This window comes from Protopterus annectens, chromosome 1.part2 (assembly GCF_019279795.1).
Source record: "Protopterus annectens isolate FY-2018-M chromosome 1.part2, PAN1.0, whole genome shotgun sequence".
NCBI lineage: Eukaryota > Metazoa > Chordata > Ceratodontiformes > Protopteridae > Protopterus > Protopterus annectens.
The window spans coordinates 221,265,014-221,285,524 of NC_056727.1; the positions used below are offsets into that span (position 1 = coordinate 221,265,014).

At 45.3% G+C, this 20,511-nt stretch overlaps 1 protein-coding gene across 5 annotated transcripts in view; it reads left to right on the forward strand.

Annotated features, from left to right (window-relative positions):
- AFTPH (aftiphilin) overlaps positions 1-20,511 on the forward strand; it is a 1,798,650-nt gene that overhangs the window by 446,696 nt on the left and 1,331,443 nt on the right. For all 5 annotated transcript variants that reach the window (XM_044055647.1, XM_044055663.1, XM_044055669.1 and 2 more), the window contains exon 3: positions 3,186-5,054. In XM_044055647.1, the coding sequence (XP_043911582.1) occupies positions 3,219-5,054 (1,836 nt within the window). In that variant the 5' untranslated portion in view covers positions 3,186-3,218. The remainder of the gene's footprint in view (positions 1-3,185; positions 5,055-20,511) is intronic.

The window sequence follows — 20,511 nt, forward strand, 5'->3', positions numbered from 1 at the left end:
TATCTACTGCTCCCAGAGTCTTTACCAAGTGCCTGACTCCTGTCATTGCCTACTGCAGACGGAAGGGCATACAGATTTTACCCCTACCTGGATGACTACCTCATCCCAGGGAGACACCAAGGAAAGACTCCTGCAGCATCTCACCTTTGTTCAAACTCTCCTAACCTCCCTCGGATTCGCTATCAACTGGAAGAAGTCCCAATTTCACCCCACAAGAAGGTTAACCTTCCTGGGAGCTCTGTTGGACACAGCAACATGAACAGCCTCCCTCCCTCCAGAGAAGCAGACCTTCCTCCACTCTTACTTTTCCCAGCTGGCCCACAGGACCCACCTCACAGCAAGGAAATTCCTGCAAGCACTGGGATACATTACCTCCTACATCCTGCCGATTCCCCTAGCCAAACTGCACGAGGAAACTACAATGGTACCTCAGGAACCTTTGGTGCCAACACTCACAGTCACTGGAGTACCAGCTGTCCCTGATTCCCCGCTTAAAGAAGGGACTCTTATGGTGGGCAGAGGCATGTACCCTGAACAGGGGTCTACCCTTTATCACTCTCCAACAGGGCCAAACCATCTCCACAGACACTTCAGACACAGCCTGGGGACACACCAAGGAAGTATGTGCACCCAGGGCATTGGGGAACAGGAGGTTCAGGGCCTACATATCGACCTAAAACAAATGCTGGTGGTTCACACGGCAATCCAAGCTTTCAAAGATCACCTGAGACCAGGAGTGCTCTTCATCAAGACAGACAACACAACATTAATGTGATACATCAACAAGCAGGGGGACATTCACTCCTACCCCCTGTGTTGCTTAACTATGCAAATCTGGCAGGCAAACTCAAATCTGGGACTGCATTTGATTACTCAGAATCCCAGGGAAACAGAACACCCTGGCAGACCAGTTAAGCAGAAGCCTCCTGGATCCCTATGAGTGTCAGCTGCACAGTGGGACTTTTCTCAACATCAGCAAAACCTGGGGGAACCCAGACATAGACCTCTTCACAGCCTCAGACAAACTGCCAGCTAACCAAGTTCTCCTACAGAGAATTCCATCCGGAAGCCTGGAGGGTGAACGCCCTCTCCTCCCACTTGGGCAACCTGTTTGTGTACGCATCCCCCCCTTGCCCCTAATTCCCATGGGGTACTTCTCAAGATCAGGGAGGAAGGCCCAAAAGCTATTCTTATTGTTCCAGACTGGCCCAGACAACACTGGTACCCCTTGCTCCTTAGTCTGGCCAAAGAACCTCCCATGAATCTGCCTCTTACAACAAACCTAACTCAGGAGAAAGGGAAGGTATTGCAGCCAAACCTCCCCACACTCAAGCTGTCCGCATGGCTGATTCGCAAAGGTGGATGACGCCACAACCTTCAGCAGGCAGGTTTTAAACATTATTAAGGAGGCCAGAAGGCCCTGCACCAGAAAATTCTACTCCGACAAATGGAAAAGATTTACGATCTGGTGCCACAGCAAAGATGTCAGCAGCACCCAGGCCAGTCTGGCATTGATTCTGGACTACCTGGCAGAGCTCCTAGAAAAGGGATTGTCATACTCCTCCATCAAAACACATATTGGCTATCTCTGCCTATATACAGTCGGATCAGCCCATTTTTTTCCCCAACACCTGTTAAAATAGTTCCTTAGAGGGGTGGCACACATCAAGCCACCTGCTCCTGCATGGGATCTAAACTTTGTCCTGAAAAAAATGACTTTACCTCCCTTTAAAGCCAGCTGCTTCAGCAGATCTGAAGTACCTTTCTTGGAAAACTGCTTTCCTGCTGACCATCATGTCAGCTAGGAGAGTTTCGGAGCTTCAGGCCCTTATGGCCCCCTGAACCGTTCATCATTTCCATGCTGACAGTGTCCCTCTTAGGACCAAACCCTCCTTTATGCCTAAGGTGGTCTCTGATGTTACCCTCAACCAGGCCATCCATCTACCTACCTACCTTTCCCAACCCCCATAATAAAGGGGAAAGAATTTTGCAAACCCTAGATGTGCACAGATAATTGAGATATCACCTGGATAAGACCAAATCAGTAAAAAACTGACCAGATACTGGTCTCTTTCGCTCTTGAGGCAGAGGGGAAACCCATATCCAAACAGACCATTTCTAAATGGATTTCACATTGTGTCCATTTCTGCTATTCCTGTCATGGAAAGATCCATCAGGTCACACTCCACGAGGGCAGCCTCTACTTCCTTCCTGAGAGGGGTTCCAACCAAGGATATTTTGGAAGCTGCCACCTAGACATCAATCCACACTTTCACCAAACACTACCAGCTGGCTACCTTCTCCAAAATCAGGGGCAGCTTTCTATCTGCAGTCCTGCAGGGCATGCTGGCATCCCCTTGAGTTGGTGCTTGCTTTAAGCTCCTATCGTCCTTCCCCCACCCTGTTTCTCAGCTTTGGGAATCTTCCCACAAGTGATGACCGCAACAGTGAAACACAAATGTGGCAAGAGGCTTTTTCTGATAACATCAACTAGTCATATACCCATTACCATTGTCTTGCTTTTCAATGTATGTCACATTGACTTTGAAAGAAGTCCTTCTTAATTTAACTGTCATAGGTTGGTACTAGGCTATCGGCCCTAGGGCCTATACAAGCCTAGCCATAGCAATTCCCTGACTATTTCTTCCCAAAGTATTTACTTCCGTAGACCCCTGTCTAGCAGGGCGACTGACGTGATCCCCGGGGTGAGTTTCCTATCTCCCATCCAGTCGTCAGTAATGAATAGTGTTTAGCTCTAAGATCCTTGTCTTTAAAATAAGAACAAATTTCTAAATTAAAAAATTAATACGGGGAACATGCATGGAGCTTGATGTCTGATGCTTTTTCTCAAATGCAATTGTTTCCTGCATGCAGCCTGACTCATCACTGGTTTTCTTATTCGTTTCAAACTGCAAATTTTTGCTTATGCTAACTTGTTCATTCTGTCATCATGTCATTCATACATCAAACTACATGGGGCTGAACTTGTAGTATTTTTTATATACTGTAACATATTACAGTGTTATAGTGTTGTTAAGATGTGATGTACATCCATATTTTTTTTACTAGAATTTAATCTACTTTTCTCATTGGTTGTGGGTATAAAAGGTAATATAACAAGGTTTATTATGCAATAGAATATTTTATGCAGACTGTTTAACAGTTTTCATATTTATTTCTTTTAGGTATAAAGGTATTGTTTTTCAAGAGTTCTTACTATGGAGCCAGATATTATTCCAATGTACTCATCTTCACCCCCACCGTTAGACGATGGCGCCGAAGACGAGGATGACGAATTTGGTGATTTTGGTGGATTTTCTGAAGTTAGCACATCCAGTGCAGTATTTGGAGACCTCGCTTCATCTGGATTTACAAATTCTACAGAGGATTTTATTCCATCAAAGTCTTTCCTAGCTATTCATGACTACTCTAGCAATGTGCACAGCTTTGCGAGCTTCAGTACTGTTAAAGCTGGTGAATGTTCTGACTTTTCAGTGCCAGTATGTGAAAACACAAATAGCTTTGTAGCTTCGACCAGCACTGAAATGACAAAATCTTCCAAGTCTGTCCCTGAATGCACAACAAATAAAGAGGACAAACAAAAGGTGGTAGAAGAGAGTGAAATAATCACATCTAATTGTTTGACTACTAATATCATCAGTCAAACTGATGTAACTGCTTTAACCCGGGGACAGGATGTCGGGCTTTGTAGAAGTGATGAACTTGCTTATACAGAAGTTGTAACTAATGGTTTTGCAACATTTGACTCCAGAGACTCTCAGGGAACTGAAGATTTGGACAGCACTAGTGATTCCAAAGCACTGAAGACTGTTAGCACCCTTAGCACAGGGCTAAGTTTAGGCTCTACTCCTAGTCCTGTGGAAGACTTGTCATCAGATTTTTCATCTTTTCAGACAGCAGAGGAGTTAGCTGATCGCTTTGCATCAGATGAACTGGGACATAAATTATGCAAAGGTTTAGATGAAGGAGCTACAAAATTACTTGATAATATAACAAACGGTTGTAATGATGCAAGCTTTGTAGGGCATATAATCACCAGTACTAGTGATAATAATGAAGGAGTTGTAGATAATGCATTTAAGCAGTGCTGCTCTTTAGAGCATACAAAAGTATTAGATGACTATAGTGTTAAACAGGAAAATACAAGATCAGTTATCGATTTTGAAACTTGTAATTCAGAATCAGTCCCTTCTGTTTCTTTAGATTCATTACCACACACTGCTGCTGATACAGAGACCAGAGGAGAAGAATGTGGGCACAAGTGTAGGACACTGCACATGGATATGGTAGAAGTTTCTTCTACTGTGATGTCTACAAGTCAGGAGGAAGAAAAAAATATTGATAGTGATGAAAAGGTTGATGAGTTTTGTGATTCTGAAAATGCAGGTAATGTGTCATCTTCCAGTGTTTTAGAAGAGAACTGTAATGTTGGTACTTTGAATGTCCCACATTCTTTTCCTGATGAGGTTCAGGTGCAGGTAATGTCTGTAGACCCAGCAAATATGTCTCCTCGGTTACATGGACTACCGGATGATTATGGTGACTTTGAGCATGTGACTACTGTTGGTGATGAAGAGTTTGCAGATTTTAATCAAAGTACCAGTGAGCAGTTGATTGTAGACAGAACTGAATCTGTATTTTCAAAGGTTGGAATAGTGCCTACAGAGCAGTCTGACAAATCTGATGGCGAGTTTGGAGATTTTAATTCTGTTCCTGTTGACAAACCTCTTGATGATTTTGCTGCTTTTCAGGAAGGAGCAACATTTGCTGCTTTTAGTTCTGCTGCAGAAGACCACACTACTGATTGGAATGCTTTTGGAAATGAGGAAGGTGATGACTCATCTTGGGTGGCTTTTGGTGATGAGCATACTGCTGCTGCTCCTGAGGAAGATGTGGCTTGGCAGCCAACTAGGACCAAAGCTGCTTCTGTTAGTGATAGCAGCCAGGTCAGCAGGGCAGAGACAGCTGCACTTACACCACATCAAGATCCATCAAGTCTTCAGTGTGACCAGAAGCCACAACCAGCAGCACAGGTAATCATTGCTTCTCAGAAACATGTACTAATAACATGTAGAATGTGATGCAGATGTGATGCATTTAGTCAAAATTCTCTGATCATTGGTGTTAATTATGAAAGAACTGTGACCATTTCTTTTCTCATCGTTGATTGTCCATACATTTTTAAGCATTTTTTATTTGGAGAACACCACTTAACACATTTCTTTTTAACCAGTATAACAGGTACTTTTTATGGATTTCCTGACAGAGCTGTGTAGTTCATGAGGAGAAGTAGCAATGAGAACTATGAAGACATGGGTAGAGATTTATCTAGATCATTTTTCACAGATAAGAGTGGGTGACGTGAGTGTAAGAACAGTATTGAACAGTGTCTTCTTGGCATCAGAGATAAGTAAACAGAATAAGATAATATGATTCCCACTCTGAGGAAATGGTTCATTACTGACTTCAGACACAGACTAGCCTTTCCAGATACTGGTCTGACTTTTATAGCCATACCCAAAGGCTAGAGAACAAATGCTTCTTAGGTGTGTTGCATATAGGATGAGCCAGTGACAGATGTTCATCATTTGATCACTGCTGCAGTAGCCTTAGTTTTATAGCCTGCATTGGATAGAACAGCCAGACAGCTTCCTGAGCTTAAGGGTACCTTCCACGTGCCCTGACTGTTAGCGTCTCAAGCAGAACTGAAGAAAATCAATGAATTGACCACCAAGCCCTTCAGAATGTTATTACCTGTGAAGAATATTCGTCTTGCTGGCTTTCTAGGATCAACATTCAGCAAACTGTTTTCCATTGCTGGGCAGATAATTTCTTCTTGGGTATAAAACTTTCACATTTATATTTTTTAATCAGAAAAAAATTACCTGAATTAAGGTAGGAAAAACAGATCTGATATTGTTAATCCTCGTTCATTCCTTACGCATGGGTATCTGTTCCGACCTCGGAACCGAGCCGGCCATTTTCCAAGCTCACATCAGCTTCAAACTCTCGAGCTAAACTCTTACTCACAACCCCCCACTCCCTGTTGCCTCAGATTTCGTTTGCCGTGTTGCCATTCAGGCGTGTCAAGCTGCTTCTCTTTAGCTAAGTACACTTATTTGTTGTTTATTAATTATTTATATTACTTTTCTGTCGAAAAAGTTTCTATTTCATTGTCTCTTACCCTATTGCATCTAGCGACCATTTCTTCTTCAGGTTTTTCTACCTTTTTACCGCGAGGTATTCTCCCCTTACCATCGTTGGTAATCTTTCCCTGTTTCTCATACCTTCGGGTATTCTTTTGTACCATTTCCGGTACCCTTTTCTGCTATCTAATTTGCTATCATGGCAGATAAGAAAGGTAGTCCGGGGTTTAAACAGTGTTCTGATTGTGGACACAAACTACCTACTTCTGATGCACACTCTTTGTGTGTTTATTGTTTGGGGGCGTCCCACTTATCTGTTGACCCGCCCTGTACTATCTGTGAAAACTTTTCAAATAGGACTTTGTTGGAAAGGAAAAACAAGCTGTTGCTGAAGGGACTTGTCTCAACCCCTCCTAGAGCCCATAAGAAAATCTTGGATGTTCCTACCAAGGCTAAATCTTTGCCTTCATCCCCGGCTGGGGACTCCTGCCAACCAAAACCTAAAAAGGCTAAAGTTTCAGCTCTGGAGCTCACTCAGCCCCCAGTGCTTTCGGTGCCTAGACCTTCAGCTCCACTAGTGATCTCTGCTTCGTCTTCTCCTGCAGCCTTCCCTATATCGGCACCGAGGAGCTCCTCAGTTCAGACCATTACCACTGTATCGGTACCAACTGTTCAGTCAGTGCAGACCTTGACCAAGTCGGCTCCGACAACTTACTCGGAACAGACACCTTTTTTGTTGACTCCAGTTTTGTCTGTTCCAGCTTCGGTACAGACAGCCACTTCGGCACCGATCCCTGTGTTGGTGCAGACCATGACCTCGGCACCGATGACTTCTTTGGTGCAGACATCCGTAGTCCAGTCTCTCTCTGCACCGTTGTTCTTGGTGCGGACTGGTGAGATGGGCACCAAATTTCCCTCTTCTGTGAACAGGCCTGTTTCTCCCTCAGTCTCCGTGAGGTCCACTAGAAGCCTTTCCAAACATGATGTGTTGCGTCTTGTTGATCAGGTGCTCTTGGCCAGAGGTATCCCACCCCCCAGGAACTATCCTTCCTTTGGAGAGATGATCACCAGTCTCCAAAGACCCCTTCTTATTCTCCTCCTTCATTGCCTTTGAAGTCCATGGATATAGCACAGTCTTCCCCTTCTGCGGTTCCCTTTATGGATCTCACTAAGGAACCGCAGTTGCCTTCATGGCAGGAAAGTTTTGCTACGACCCAGGATGTCAGTTGTGAAACGCATAGTTTGCTGCTCCACAGCCATCCCTGGGACTCCAGGTCGGCAGGCTGAGCCACTTATGAGAGGGGTGACCCCTGTCCCAGACATTCACTACTCTTCAGGTGGACCAGCCTTCCAACTTATGGAGAAGGCTTTTGTTGCTGGCGATATTGGACTGTCTCCGCCCTCCTCTGGTACACTTGTTTCACAAGTCGCACCGAGCAGACACTGGGTGCAAGGCCCTCAGGACATATTCCCACAGGAAACCCCTTTTCCGCTGTCTTCCCCAGCTTCTCTTGCTGGGGTAGTCCACCAGAAAAGTTTGTGCAAGAGGAAGCACATGGACTCTACAGAGGAGTTCCTCACTGAAGGCACAGATTTTGATGAGGGGAAGGATCCCCTCGGTCACCCTCTGAGGGTATCCTTTGGTGATATCCTCGAAATCCTGAAACAGAGAGGTGACTGGCAGTCCTCTAATCCGACCTCTGAGGAATCTGTGTTCTTGCAGGCTTTTCGCGCCTGGCCCCCTACCTTCTGGGTTACTCCACCTGTCGATGAACTTGTCCGGCTTATCGTGCAGCATGCTTGGAAGGCTCCTGACACCGTCAAAGCTATTTCCTGGAGGCCAGATAAGATTTTGTCCCCCCCTGCTACGGATACCCATTGGTCAAAAGGTCTTCCTGTGGATGCTTTGGTGGTGGCGGCTGCAACAAAAAAGGATCTGGCAGAAGAAGAAAGCCAGACTGTCCATCCACCTAACAAAGCGTCCCGGGCCCTGGACAGGATAGGGAAGCGCGCCTTGCTTCAGTGACCTTTACTATCAGGTCCCTGAATTATATGGCACACTTTACCAGGCTTCAACGGGATCTGATTTCTGGGCTCTCTGAAACTTTGGCTGGTGCCATGTCTGATGAGGTCCGTGACAAAGTGGCCTGTCAGCTGGCCACCATTGAGTCAATATCTAACTCCTCTATGCGACTGATATCTCGCGCATCAGAAGGAGCAGCTAGAGCAGCAGGTTCAGCTGTGGTCTTGGGACGACACGCCTGGATGTGCTTTTACAGTTTTGCGGAACCCTTTAAGGCTACCTTTCTTAACACTCCCATTGAGGCCTCCTCGTTGTTTGGACCCAAAGTTAAAAGCACACTGGCCAGATGTGAACAAGATGGTAAGACCCTTTCTGCCATAGGTGTCCGTTATTCTTTCCCTCAACTTGCTTTCTCCCGAAAGCAAAAGAGTGGGAAGATATGGTTCAAGAAATCTCAGGGTCCTTTCTGTGACACACAGGCCAAATTCTCCCCTAGAGGCAGAGGGGGAAACTCACAGGGAAGATGCTGCTTTCGGGGCAGAGGGGGTTCGCGTAACCAGGGTTCCAGGGATTCTTTCCCTGGCCAATCCTACCAGCGCTCCTGCAGAGCAGCCTATCTCCTTTCCTGTGGAGGTAGTTGGGGGACGTTTCTCCTTGTACCCTTCTGCCTGGCTAACCATCACCACCAATTATTGGGTACAAAGGATTATAACCAGAGGTTATCATATCCTCTTCGATCTTTGTCCTGTCCTTCAAAAAATCTTCCCGACATTCCACCCAGTCAAAGGGAGGAAGCAGCACTAGAGATAGAAAAGCTGCTAAGAAAGAGCGTCATCCAAATAGTCCCACCAGACCAGATAGGATCCGGATTCTACTCAAGACTATTTTTGATGCCAAAGAAAACCAGGGACTGGAGACCAATTTTGGATCTCAGTGTATTGAACAAGTTTGTGAGTACAAAAATTCCGGATGGTCACAATACAGTCTATCCCTCCCACTTTTGGAAAAAGACGATTGGATGTGCTCGATAGATCTTCAAGATGCTTACTACCACATAAAAGTGGACAGGCCATCAAGAAGATTTCTGCGCTTCCATGCAGGAGCCAGTCACTTCCAGTTCAGAGTACTGCCCTTCGGACTCTCTACAGCCCCCAGTGTGTTCACAAAGTGCATGGCAGTTGTCACAGCTCACTTGCGACTTCAAGGATTCCAGGGGTTTCCATACCTAGACGACTGGCTCATTTCCGCCCCCACCACACATCTACTGGAAGAAGCCCTGGCATACTCACTCCTTGCTGCACAAAGGCTAGGCGTAACCATAAACTGGCAAAAATCCAATCTCACCCCATCTCAGTCGACAGAATTCATAGTAGTTATCTTGGACACAAAGAACTGCAGAGCTGTTATTCCAGAGCACAGAATTTTAAGGAAAAAGCATCAACCAATTCCTATCCTTTCAAGGGAGAAATCCATGGCTCACTCTGTTCTACAGCTGTTGGTTTCTATGGCAGCCTCCATCACCATTGTCCCCCTAGCCAGGTTTCACATGAGGCTTCTACAATGGCTACTGCTCACCCAATGTTATCCCTTTCAGCATCCTCTCTCAGCCATGATTCAAGTAACCCACAGGTGCAAACAGGATTTAAATTGGTGGATGACACGCAATCTGTCACAATGGTGTCGCCCTTCTCCCACCAACAACCCAAGGCCACAGTGACCATGGACGCCTCCCTGATGGGGGGGGGGGGGCGGCTATGTCAGGGACAGACAGTCCAAGGCACTTGGTCCGAACTGGAGGCCCATCTGCATATAAATGCTCTAGAGCTGAGGGTGGTGCTTCTGGCGTTGCATCCCCTGCTGCCGTTTGGGACAATTGCGATTCAATCAGACAACATGGCGGTGGTCTGGTACATCAACAACCAAGGTGGAACCAAATCTTTACCCCCTTTGTCGAGAGGCCATGAGGATATGGCAATGGGCGATGGTTACCAACCATTTTCTTCTAGCAACGCACATTCCCGGGAGTTCCAACGTGATAGCAGACAGACTCAGCAGGTGCATTCTTCAACCTCAAGAGTGGTCCCTGAATCCCTTGATAGCGACGGAGATCTTCCACTGCTGGGGCCATCCTTGCTGCGACCTCTTTGCATCCCCGACCAACTACAAATGCAGCAACTACTTCGCTCTGCTTCCCCCTCCGAGACAGTCAGCCAGGGATGCTCTAGTCCACAATTGGCCCTCGGGTCTTTACGCATTCCCACCCTTTCCCCTCATTCCCTAGTTTCTGAAGAAAGCCCGTCGGTTGAAGAGCAATGTGATCCTCATAGCACCATATTGGCCTCGACAGATTTGGTTCCCCTTTGTTTGGCCACACCTACTAGATCGACCATGGATTCTCCATCCAACCCCGGAGCTGATCTCACATCCACAGAACCTGATTCATCCCAACTTGAACAGCATGAAGCTCACGGCTTGGCTACTCCAATTCCCTTGTTTGCCAGGCAGAATGATCTTTCTTTACCAGTATGTGACATTTTCATTGTATCTCATAAGTCTTCCACTAGAATTACTTATCTGAGCAAGTGGAAAAGATTTACCTTTTGGCTGAAAGATAAACAAATAGATTCTTTCTCAGCACCAGTGTCGATAATACTAGTCTATCTGGCTGACCTTTTCCAATCAGGTCTATCGGCCTCTACCATTAGAGTTCATTTGGCTGCAATTTCTAATTTTCATGAGGATATCCAAGATTCCTCTCTTATTACCCACAAATTATGCAAGACCTTCATAAAAGGTGTGAATCAGCTGAAGCCACCTTTTAGAGAACCTATTCAGCCATGGGATTTATCATTAGTCCTACAAGCTCTGAAAATGCCACCTTTCGAACCAGCCTCTTCTTGCGACCTCAAGCATTTGTCATGGAAAACCTTGTTTTTGGTCGCCATTACTTCTGCCAGACGTATTTCTGAGCTTCAAGCTTTATGTATCAAGAGTCCATACTTGATTTTTCATAGAGATAGTGTCTCTGAGAAATAATCCATCATTTCTGCCAAAAGTGATCTCTGAAATGTCCATTAATCAAACCAGTGAATTGCCAGTTTTCTTTTCCAATCATTCAAACAGAGGAGTATTGCCTACATACCCTAGATATCCACAGGCAAATCTGATGTTCATCCTGTTACCCTGCTGCAGTCATCACACTTGGGTTATCCTGTCGTCAGGCGGTCCCGCAGTCGGCCTGAATTCCAAAGTCTTGGTTCGGCGTCAGGGGAATATAAGAGGCATCTGACACCATTTTCTTCAGTCTTTCTTGCCGCGCGGTGCCCGAAGCAGAAGCAGCTCGCAAGTGCCGGTCGGCCGGCACCTGAGATTTTCAAATCGAATTTCAGTCCGAAGTCTTCAAAGCTAAGTACCCCGTTGGGGAACCTTTTCTTGCCTCAGTCCGATGTCAGAAAAAGTTAACAATTGCATTTCTTGTGGGAAGCAAATACCTCATAAGGACTTTCATTCTTATTGTATTCCTTGCCTAGGCCCAGACCACGACGTCACTGGTTGTCGGTTTTGTGCTAGGTTCAATAAGCGAACTATAAAGCGACGCTTTGATTTCGCATGACACTACTTCGGTAGGAAATTTAATTACACTATGCCGTCGGAGCAACCGACTACCGGCATGCATAAAAAACGCAAAGATAAAGACAGGCAGCCTAGATCCAAGCCAGACTCCGAGGCCTCGACTGGGCTGGTCGCTGGTTCTCCGGTTTTCAGTGAGGCGCCTACGCAGCCCCTGACGACCGCAGAATTGGAATCCCAGACCGCTTCAGATTCTCAAACAGAGAGTTCTAGGCTGACGCAGCCATTTTCTTTAGGCCCTACCGATAACATTGCAGAAGGAGAAGCCGGTGCTGTGGAAACGCCTTCGGTTACAGAAGGTGTCTTCAGACCGACTACTCTCACCATCAAATCTTATGGTAAGCTTAAGACTCCTTTAAAGCCAAAAAAGACTGCACATCAGTCTCCAGTTCAAGGCCCCATGCCTAAGAAACAGATGCTTAAAATGGCTGAAGATTTGTTTTCTTTAATCAGGGGTTCCCAACCCCCCCCAGACAAAAGGCCTAGACAAGAGGAGGATTATGCCTCCTCTGATCAAGTGTCTATTTCCTCAGGTTCCTCTGAGGAACAGGAGTACTCCTTTCCCCCTTATGAAGATTCTGATGCTGAAGATTCCATTCCCTCAGCTTCTCCCCCTGAAGACTATTCCTTTGGGGAAACCTTACATACCATGAGGGAACATTTCCACTGGGAAGGTCAGGACTACTCCGACTCAAAGGCTCAGAGAGTTTCTTTTACTCCCCCAGCACAGACACTTGCTATCCCTCCAGTTTTAGACATTATGGATGATGTTTAATTATAATCTAGTCTAAATCCAGATTCTCTGCCTCCTGCTCCAGCCAAACTAGATAGATATTATAGAGTGCCCGACTCACAGAAATTCCTTTACAAAAGCCCTGTTGCTGACCCCGAGACAATCTCCCAGGGTCCCAAAGGGGCTAAGGCTTCTATGGCTAAAAATCCTGTACCCTCTGAAAGGGACTCCAGAGCACTAGATAGGTGGGGGAAGAAGGTTTACACCTCAGCTACTCTAGCTATGAGAGCACTAAATTGTCAATTTCACATGCTGAAATACCAGCAATTCCTAATGTCTCAAATAAAACAAAAGATGAGCACGTATCCTCAACCGTCTGAATTCAAAGAAATGCAGGATCTGTTGCATGCAGCTGAACAGGTGGGCAAACATACCTTACAATGTGGATTTGATTCCTTGGAAGCTTCCTGTAGAGCAGCTGTTACTGGGTCTGTTATACGTAGGCATGCTTGGTTAAAGGAACAAACTCTGCCTGATCATGTTAAAGCAAAGTTACTAGATGCTCCCTTGCAGCAGGATGTCTTATTTGGGGTTAAAGCAGAAGAGGTTTTATAGAAAATGGAGGATAAGGCAAAATCTATGCAGACAGTCAAAGATTTCTTACAGGTACAACCCCCACGCTTCAGCAGAAATTGGCCAGCAAAAAATTGGTCCTTTCCAGCTTCTGACAGACCACAGAGGGGTAAATACAGACGCCCAAGGGGCAGAGGACAAGCACAAATCCCTTACAAACCTCGCCAATGGGGCACTGCAACACAGAAGGGAGGAGAAGACCGGTCCCAAACTACTAGAAGGCAAACACAATGACTTAAACCTCAAACTGCCAAGCAAAATTCTCGTGGCAGCTCCCTTGGGAGGAAAATTAGCATTTTTTATAGACAACTGGCGCATCGTCACAAAGGACAAATGAGTCCTAGACATTATCTCACAAGGATATAGATTCCATTTCCACACCTTGCCAAGGATAAAAGGAATGCCAAACTTGCCACAAAATCAATGGGCAGAGGCACAAAAACATATTACAGCTCTCATGGACATGAGAGCCATTCAACTGGTACCTACACAGGAGCAAGGCCAAGGATTTTACTCAAGGCTCTTTCTAGTCCCCACAAAGGACAATGCTTGGAGACCCATTCTGGACCTTTCAATTCTAAACACCTTCTTGCAAGTACCCAAATTCAAGAAAGCTTGGCTAGTAATGTTGGACCTCAAGGAGGCATATCTGCATGTCCCTATCAGACAAAATTGCAGAAGATACCTCCGTTTCATTGCAGGTTCAACCCATTACCAATTCTTTGCACTGCCCTTTGGCTTATCTACTGCACCCAGGGTCTTCACAAAATGCCTGGCACCAGTAATTGCATACTGCAGACAAAAAGGAATTCAAATATACCCATACCTGGACGACTGCTTCATCCAAGCAGAAAGCAAGGACATTCTCTTACAACATCTGACTTTTGTAAAACACCTTCTAAGTTGCCTGGGTACACAGTAAACGAAAAGAAATCAAAACTAGTGCCCTCACAAATTATGACATTCCTGGGTGCCAGCTTGAATACAACGGCCCAGATGGCTTATCTGACGCCAGATAAACAACTACAACTAACTCAATACTTCAAAATAATGGCAACAAAGACCTAACTCCCTGCAAGAAACATTCTGCAGGCCTTGGGCTTCATGGCATCTTGCATACTACTAATACCATTTGCAAAACTGCATATGAGGAAATTACAATGGTACCTGAAAAGTGTATGGACTCAACACAGCCACAGTTTGGAAACAATGATGCCTCTCATTCCCTGCCTTCAACAGGAGTTTCTGTGGTGGTCACAGGCATGTCACCTCAACAAGGGTCAGCCTTTCACCTCACCCCCAGCCAGGCAAACTATGACAACAGATGCATCGGACTATGCCTGGGGGGCACACATGGCAGGATGGTGCGTTCAAGGCATATGGACTGCAGATCAAAGGAATCTGCACATCAATCAAAAAGAAATGCTAGATGTACAGAATGCTCTGACAGCCTTCAAGGACCTCTTACATCCAGGACAGCTTATAATAAGGACAGACAACACCACAGTAATGTGGTACATAAACAAACAAGGGGGTACACACTCCTACCCTCTATGCAGGCAAACAATGACCTTGTGGAACACAGCACTGGCTTACCAAGTTCAGTTACAAGCCCAATTCCTGCCAGGAAAAAAGAACACATTGGCAGACGACCTAAGCAGAAACATCATGGATCCCCACAAGTGGAAACTGGATACACAAAGTATTTGCAATGATAACTCAAAAATGGGGGCACCCAGACATAGACCTTTTTGCCAACCCCCAAAACTATCAGCTTTCAAAATTTTGCACAAGGACATTTCACCATCAAGCTTGGAAAGTGGACACAGTCTCATTCAGTTGGAAAATGCTGACAGTATATGCCTTTCAGCAGCACCTTTGTGAGAAGGGGCAATGGAGGAAAGTCAGGGTGGAGAGACCTCGAATGATACTCATTGCCCCGGATTGGCCATGCCAACACTGGTACCCACTACTAAGGAACATGGCCCAGGGCCCACCATGGATTTTACCACAAATTCCTCATCTACTCACACAGCAAGGCAGTCAGATTCTACACAGCCAGCTCAAAACCTTAAATTTGGCTGCATGGCACATCACCTAAGCAACCAGCCAGCCCCTCTTTCACAAGCTGTTATGGATGTCATTCTGGAGGCCAGAAGGCCCAGCACCAGGAAAGCCTACTCAGACAAATGGAAAAGATTTTGCACCTGGAACCAAGCTAAAGGCCAAAATACCCTTCAGCCGGACATACCTCAGATTCTACAACATTTAACTGAGATATTACACAAAGGACTTTCTTTTTCATCTATTAAAATCCACACCTCAGCTATTTCAGCTCACTACAACACGGATCCTCCCTTATTTTCACATCCACTTCTAAGGCAGTATCTCAGAGGGGCAAAAAACATTAGGCCTCCCAGGAGAGCGCCAACACCAACTTGGGACCTAAATTTTGTTCTAGAACAACTTACGCTGCCACCTTTTGAGCCAGCTTTCTCAGCTAACTTGCAGTTTATATCATGGAAAACTGCCCTGCTGCTAGCAATTACTTCAGCCAGAAGAGTCTCAGAGCTACAGGCACTAATGGCAGTAGAGCCTTTCCTCATTTTTCATCAAGACAGAGTTTCTCTACAAACTAACCCCTCCTTTATGCCAAAGGTGGTATCCAGTGTGGCCCTAAATCAAACCATCCACTTACCCACCTTCTTTCCAAATCCACAGAACAAAGGAGAAAGACTCCTGCATTCCTTGGACATTCACAGGCAACTACGTTACTACTTGGATAAAACTAAGGCTTTCAGAAAATCTGACCAACTTTTTGTATCCTATGCTACAGCATCACAAGGAAAGGCTATCTCAAAACAGACCATTTCCAAATGGATAGGACATTGCATACGTTTTTGCTACACCCATCATGGAAAACCAGTTCCTGCTAGCATAAGGCCCCACTCCACCAGGGCAGCAGCTACATCTACAACCTTCCTCAGGGGGGTGCCAACCAAGGATATTCTGGAAGCTGCAACTTGGAGTTCAGTATACACCTTCACCAAACACTACCACTTACCACTTTACTCTAAGACTAGAGCTGGCTTCGCCACTGCAGTTTTGCAGGGCCTTCTAGCCTCCTTTAACCCTGTTTGACTCCACCTCCCATCCTTAGCTTTGGGATTCTGCCCAAGTGTGATGACTGCAGCAGGGTAACAAGATGAACATAGTACAGTTTTGTACCTACCATAAATGTAGATGTTCTAGTGTATACCCTGCTGCAGTCCATGTTACCCTCCCTCCATCCCCTCTGACCTAACTAAAACCTTTTAATACCTTAAAATCTGATACCTTTGTGGTGTATTTGCTTATAGCTGGAGGGATGTTTTGTTGGTGCTAAATTTTTATTATTGGTACTATCTACTGACCATCTTTTGGGGGGGGCACCTGACATCTGGGGCAAGAAAAACTGAAGAAAATGGCGTCGGATGCCTCTTGTATATCCCTGGCGCACTGACATCAGGGAAGAAGCGACAGCAACCGACGCCGGACCAAGACTTTGGAAATCAGGCCGACTGCGGGACCTCCTGACGACAGGATAACCCAAGTGTGATGACTGCAGCAGGGTATATACTCGAACATCTACATTTATGGTAGGTACAGAACTGTACTTTTTTACTTAAACAGGACTAGGTCCTTTCTTAAATCTGACCAGTTATTTTTGGCCTTTTCCTGGCCTTTTCTGGATCTAGATTAGGATCTGCTGTTGCTAAGGTCACATTAGCTAGATGGTTGAAGGACTGTGTGACCTTCATCTATACACAACGCAGTATCTCGTTGCTTACTACCATGAAAGCTCATTCAACAAGGTCGGTGGCAACTTCTGCCTTCCATACCAGAGCTTCTTTACATGACGTGTGCAGCTGCAACTTGGGCTACGTCTCATACCTTCATCAATCATTGCAAATTGGATTTGGCCTCCAGGGGAAGAGCATCTTTTGGTTGTATGGTGTTCAGGAATGTCCTTCCATGAGAGCCTCCCAGGAATAGAGGTAGCTGGGGGACTCTGTCCCATGCTTAAGGAATGAACGAGGATGAACAATATCAGATAAAGAAGTTATGTCTTACCATAACATTCCATCTGTATTGTTGAACCTCGTTCAGTCATTACAACCCTCCCTCCTGTGGTTTCTAGTGGATCTCACCATCCGGCTCTCTTAGGTTATTTGACCAGATGTAGCCTCTACCTTCTTTGACTTACAAACTCAATCTGAGGTAACAGGGAGAGGGGATTGTGGGTAAGAGTTTAGCTCCAGAGTTTGAAGCTGACGCGAGCTTGGAAAATGGCCGGCTCGGTTCCGAGGTCGGAACCGATACCATGTGTAATGACTGAACTAGGATCAACAATACAGATGGAACGTTATGGTAAGACATGGACTGCCTTGGGACTTTGTCACTTTAGTATGAAGTGCGAATATTTTTGTGGAAAAAAAGTTTTTAGAATTTAGGTTTTTCTTTGTTTTGTTTTTTTCTAATTAAAACATGTTAAATTACTTTTGGGCATTGGAATGAGTGTTTAAAGTGCTTTTCACTGCTTCTGGTGGGAAAAAAAATTTTTTTGATACTTGCTCATTTCACTGACCAGTCTTACCTGGGCTTCAGGCTTCATTTTTGGCTTCACCATGGAACAGCTTACAGGTTCCTTGGCTCTTCCTTCTGTCAGCCTCAAAAAAGATTTCCAAGTAATCTTTGCCCTTTTCATCAGGCTACAGATTTGCTTCAGCTACAGAAGGGTGACACTGCTGTGGACATTTTTGTTTAGTCAGTTGATTCATCTTTAACCTTTGTTCACTTTGGTGTGTAGCCCCATCAGTCAGCATGGACTGGGGCTTAGACACTTTTTTTTTTTTTTTGGCTATTGAGTGCCTTGGCAGGCAAAGGAGAACCACTCTTGCAGATCTTTTGAGGAAGAAGCAGAGAATACCTCTCTGTCTAGCTGGACTGGGATGCCTGTCCCTATGGATGGTCTTCCTTTTAGAAGTTTACCTTCTAAAGAAATTCCTGTCAAAAGAAGCCGAATGTAAAATGTTCATCTTCTCCTGCCTCTATTACTTTGGATAGGAATGATTCATTGTGCTTAGGTCAGGACTTTATTTCAGGCTCTTGACACTTCTATTTCTGTTACTGATAAAGAGAAAAGGAATTTTCCATTTTCTGAATATTCTCAGTATACTGAACAGGCAAATGATTTTGAGGGGACAACCTCTGCTTTCTGTCGTCAGGTGACTGATTCTGATAAGTGTTTCTTCTGATAGTCCCTTAGAAAAGTGTTCTTTTTCCCAGAAACCATATGCAAAACAAACCAGTTGTTTTATTGTGAACATAATGATATTCTACTATTCTTGAAAACATATACTTGATTATATCTGGAATATCCTGAGTCCATTCCCGTTCCTCTTGTACTTCCAGCATTGTAAGATGTGTTTATCGCCTTAACTTGTATGACAGTCAGCCTGCTTTCCCAAAGAAGGCAGAGAGATTGTATGAAATTCCTCAGTTCATAGGTTAGTAATAACGTTATAGGTTCATAGGTTAGTACTAGGCTTAACTGCCTTTGTGGGCCAGTTTAGGCCTAGCCATTTACCCCATCTGAGAATCAAACCTTGGACCTTGTGTTTGTAAGGTGAACACCTTAACCATTATGCCAACCTCCCACTCCGACCCCCTCAATCTTGCAAATTTTAATTTTCCAGTTCCAGATATGACCCTGCAGTGTTTTCTTTGGTAAATCCTGCTGCTGCTAAACAACTGGTAACTCTTAATCCCTCTGTCTCTGACAAGGTTGGGAAAGCCTTTGACAGATTGGGAAAGACGTGTATACTTCTGCCACACTTATTTTAAGAATTCTTAGTTGTCAGGCTTGTATGTTAAAGTTTACACTTGTATCACCTGAGAGTATGAGGAACAGTTATAGCTACCTTTCCCTCTTCTGAGGAAAAACCTTCAGTCAGTCTTATTGCTTTTGTGACTTGAGCGACTAAATACTCTTTGAAGTAAGCTTATGAATCAGCTGATACAGAACAGCTGCTACTGGAACTGTTATGAGAGGATTTGATTGGTTACCTACACAAAGTGTAACTCTGGATGTTCTTCATCTCACATTGCTGCAGTCCTTACAATTGGGTAGTCCGCTGTCCTCGGTCGGCCCGAATATCAAAGTATAAGGCTGACGTCGGTCAGGGCGCATTTGACTGACGTCAGTATGTCAGGGTACAAATGCGCATGACCGACGTCATATCCTCAGTCTTTTTTGCCGCATGGTCCGATGCAGAAGCAGTGTTGCAAGTGCCTGTTGGCGTTCTGAGATTTTTCGATTTAGAAGTTTCAGACCGAGTTCAAAGTTGGCTAAGTACCCCGTTGGGGAATATTTTAGTTTTTTCTTGCCTCAGTCATTTACGGATGTCAGAAAAAGTTAATAATTGCATTTCTTGTGGGAAACAGATACCGCATAAAGATTATCATACTTTGTGTATTCCTTGCTTAGGGCCTGAGCACGACGTTGTTGGCTGTTGCTCTTGTGCTAGATTTAATAAACGCACTATAAAGAGAAGGTTGGATTGTGCGAGGTTAGTCTTTGGGAAGCGGTGTAACTATAAAATGCCGCCGGATGCTCCGGCCGCTTCTTGAAAGAAGCGCAAGGACAAGGCAGTTACGCCTAGGCTAGAAGAACCGTCTGTACCAGACGCCGGTTCTTCAGAGGTGTCGGTGGAGCCGGTGGCTCCACCGGAGGTTTCTTTGTGTTCCCAGGGGGAGGCCTTGTTATTACAAGATGTGGCCTCTCAGGAGACTAGTCAGGCTGAGGGGGCTTCTCATGTTACTATACTCCCCTCCCTTCCTAAGGTGGCTAGGCCCTCTCCTTCTGTTTCCAAGGCTTCCCCCAGGGGCAGGCCAGGTTTAGCTTCAGTTAGTGTTACCCCTAGCTCTTCAGGTACTGTGCCCAAGAAGCATATGCTTAAAATGGCAGACGATTTGATTACTTTGATTAGGGGTTCTATGCCCCCTCCTGATAAAGAGGCCTAGGGTGGAGCCTGAGCTGGGGGGTTTTGAGCAGGCTTCAGATGTTTCAGAGTCTTCGGCTGAAGACTTGCAGGAGTACTCTCCTTATTCTGATTCTGATGTGGATGATTCTACTCCTTCTGCTACTCCTCCTGAGGATTTTTCTTTTTCAGAAACTCTTCATTCCATGAGGGAGCATTTTAAGTGGGAAGGTCAGAACTTCTCTGATTCCAGAAAAAGGCTTAGGGAATTTCTGTTGTTACCCCAGCATAGGCCTTTGGCTA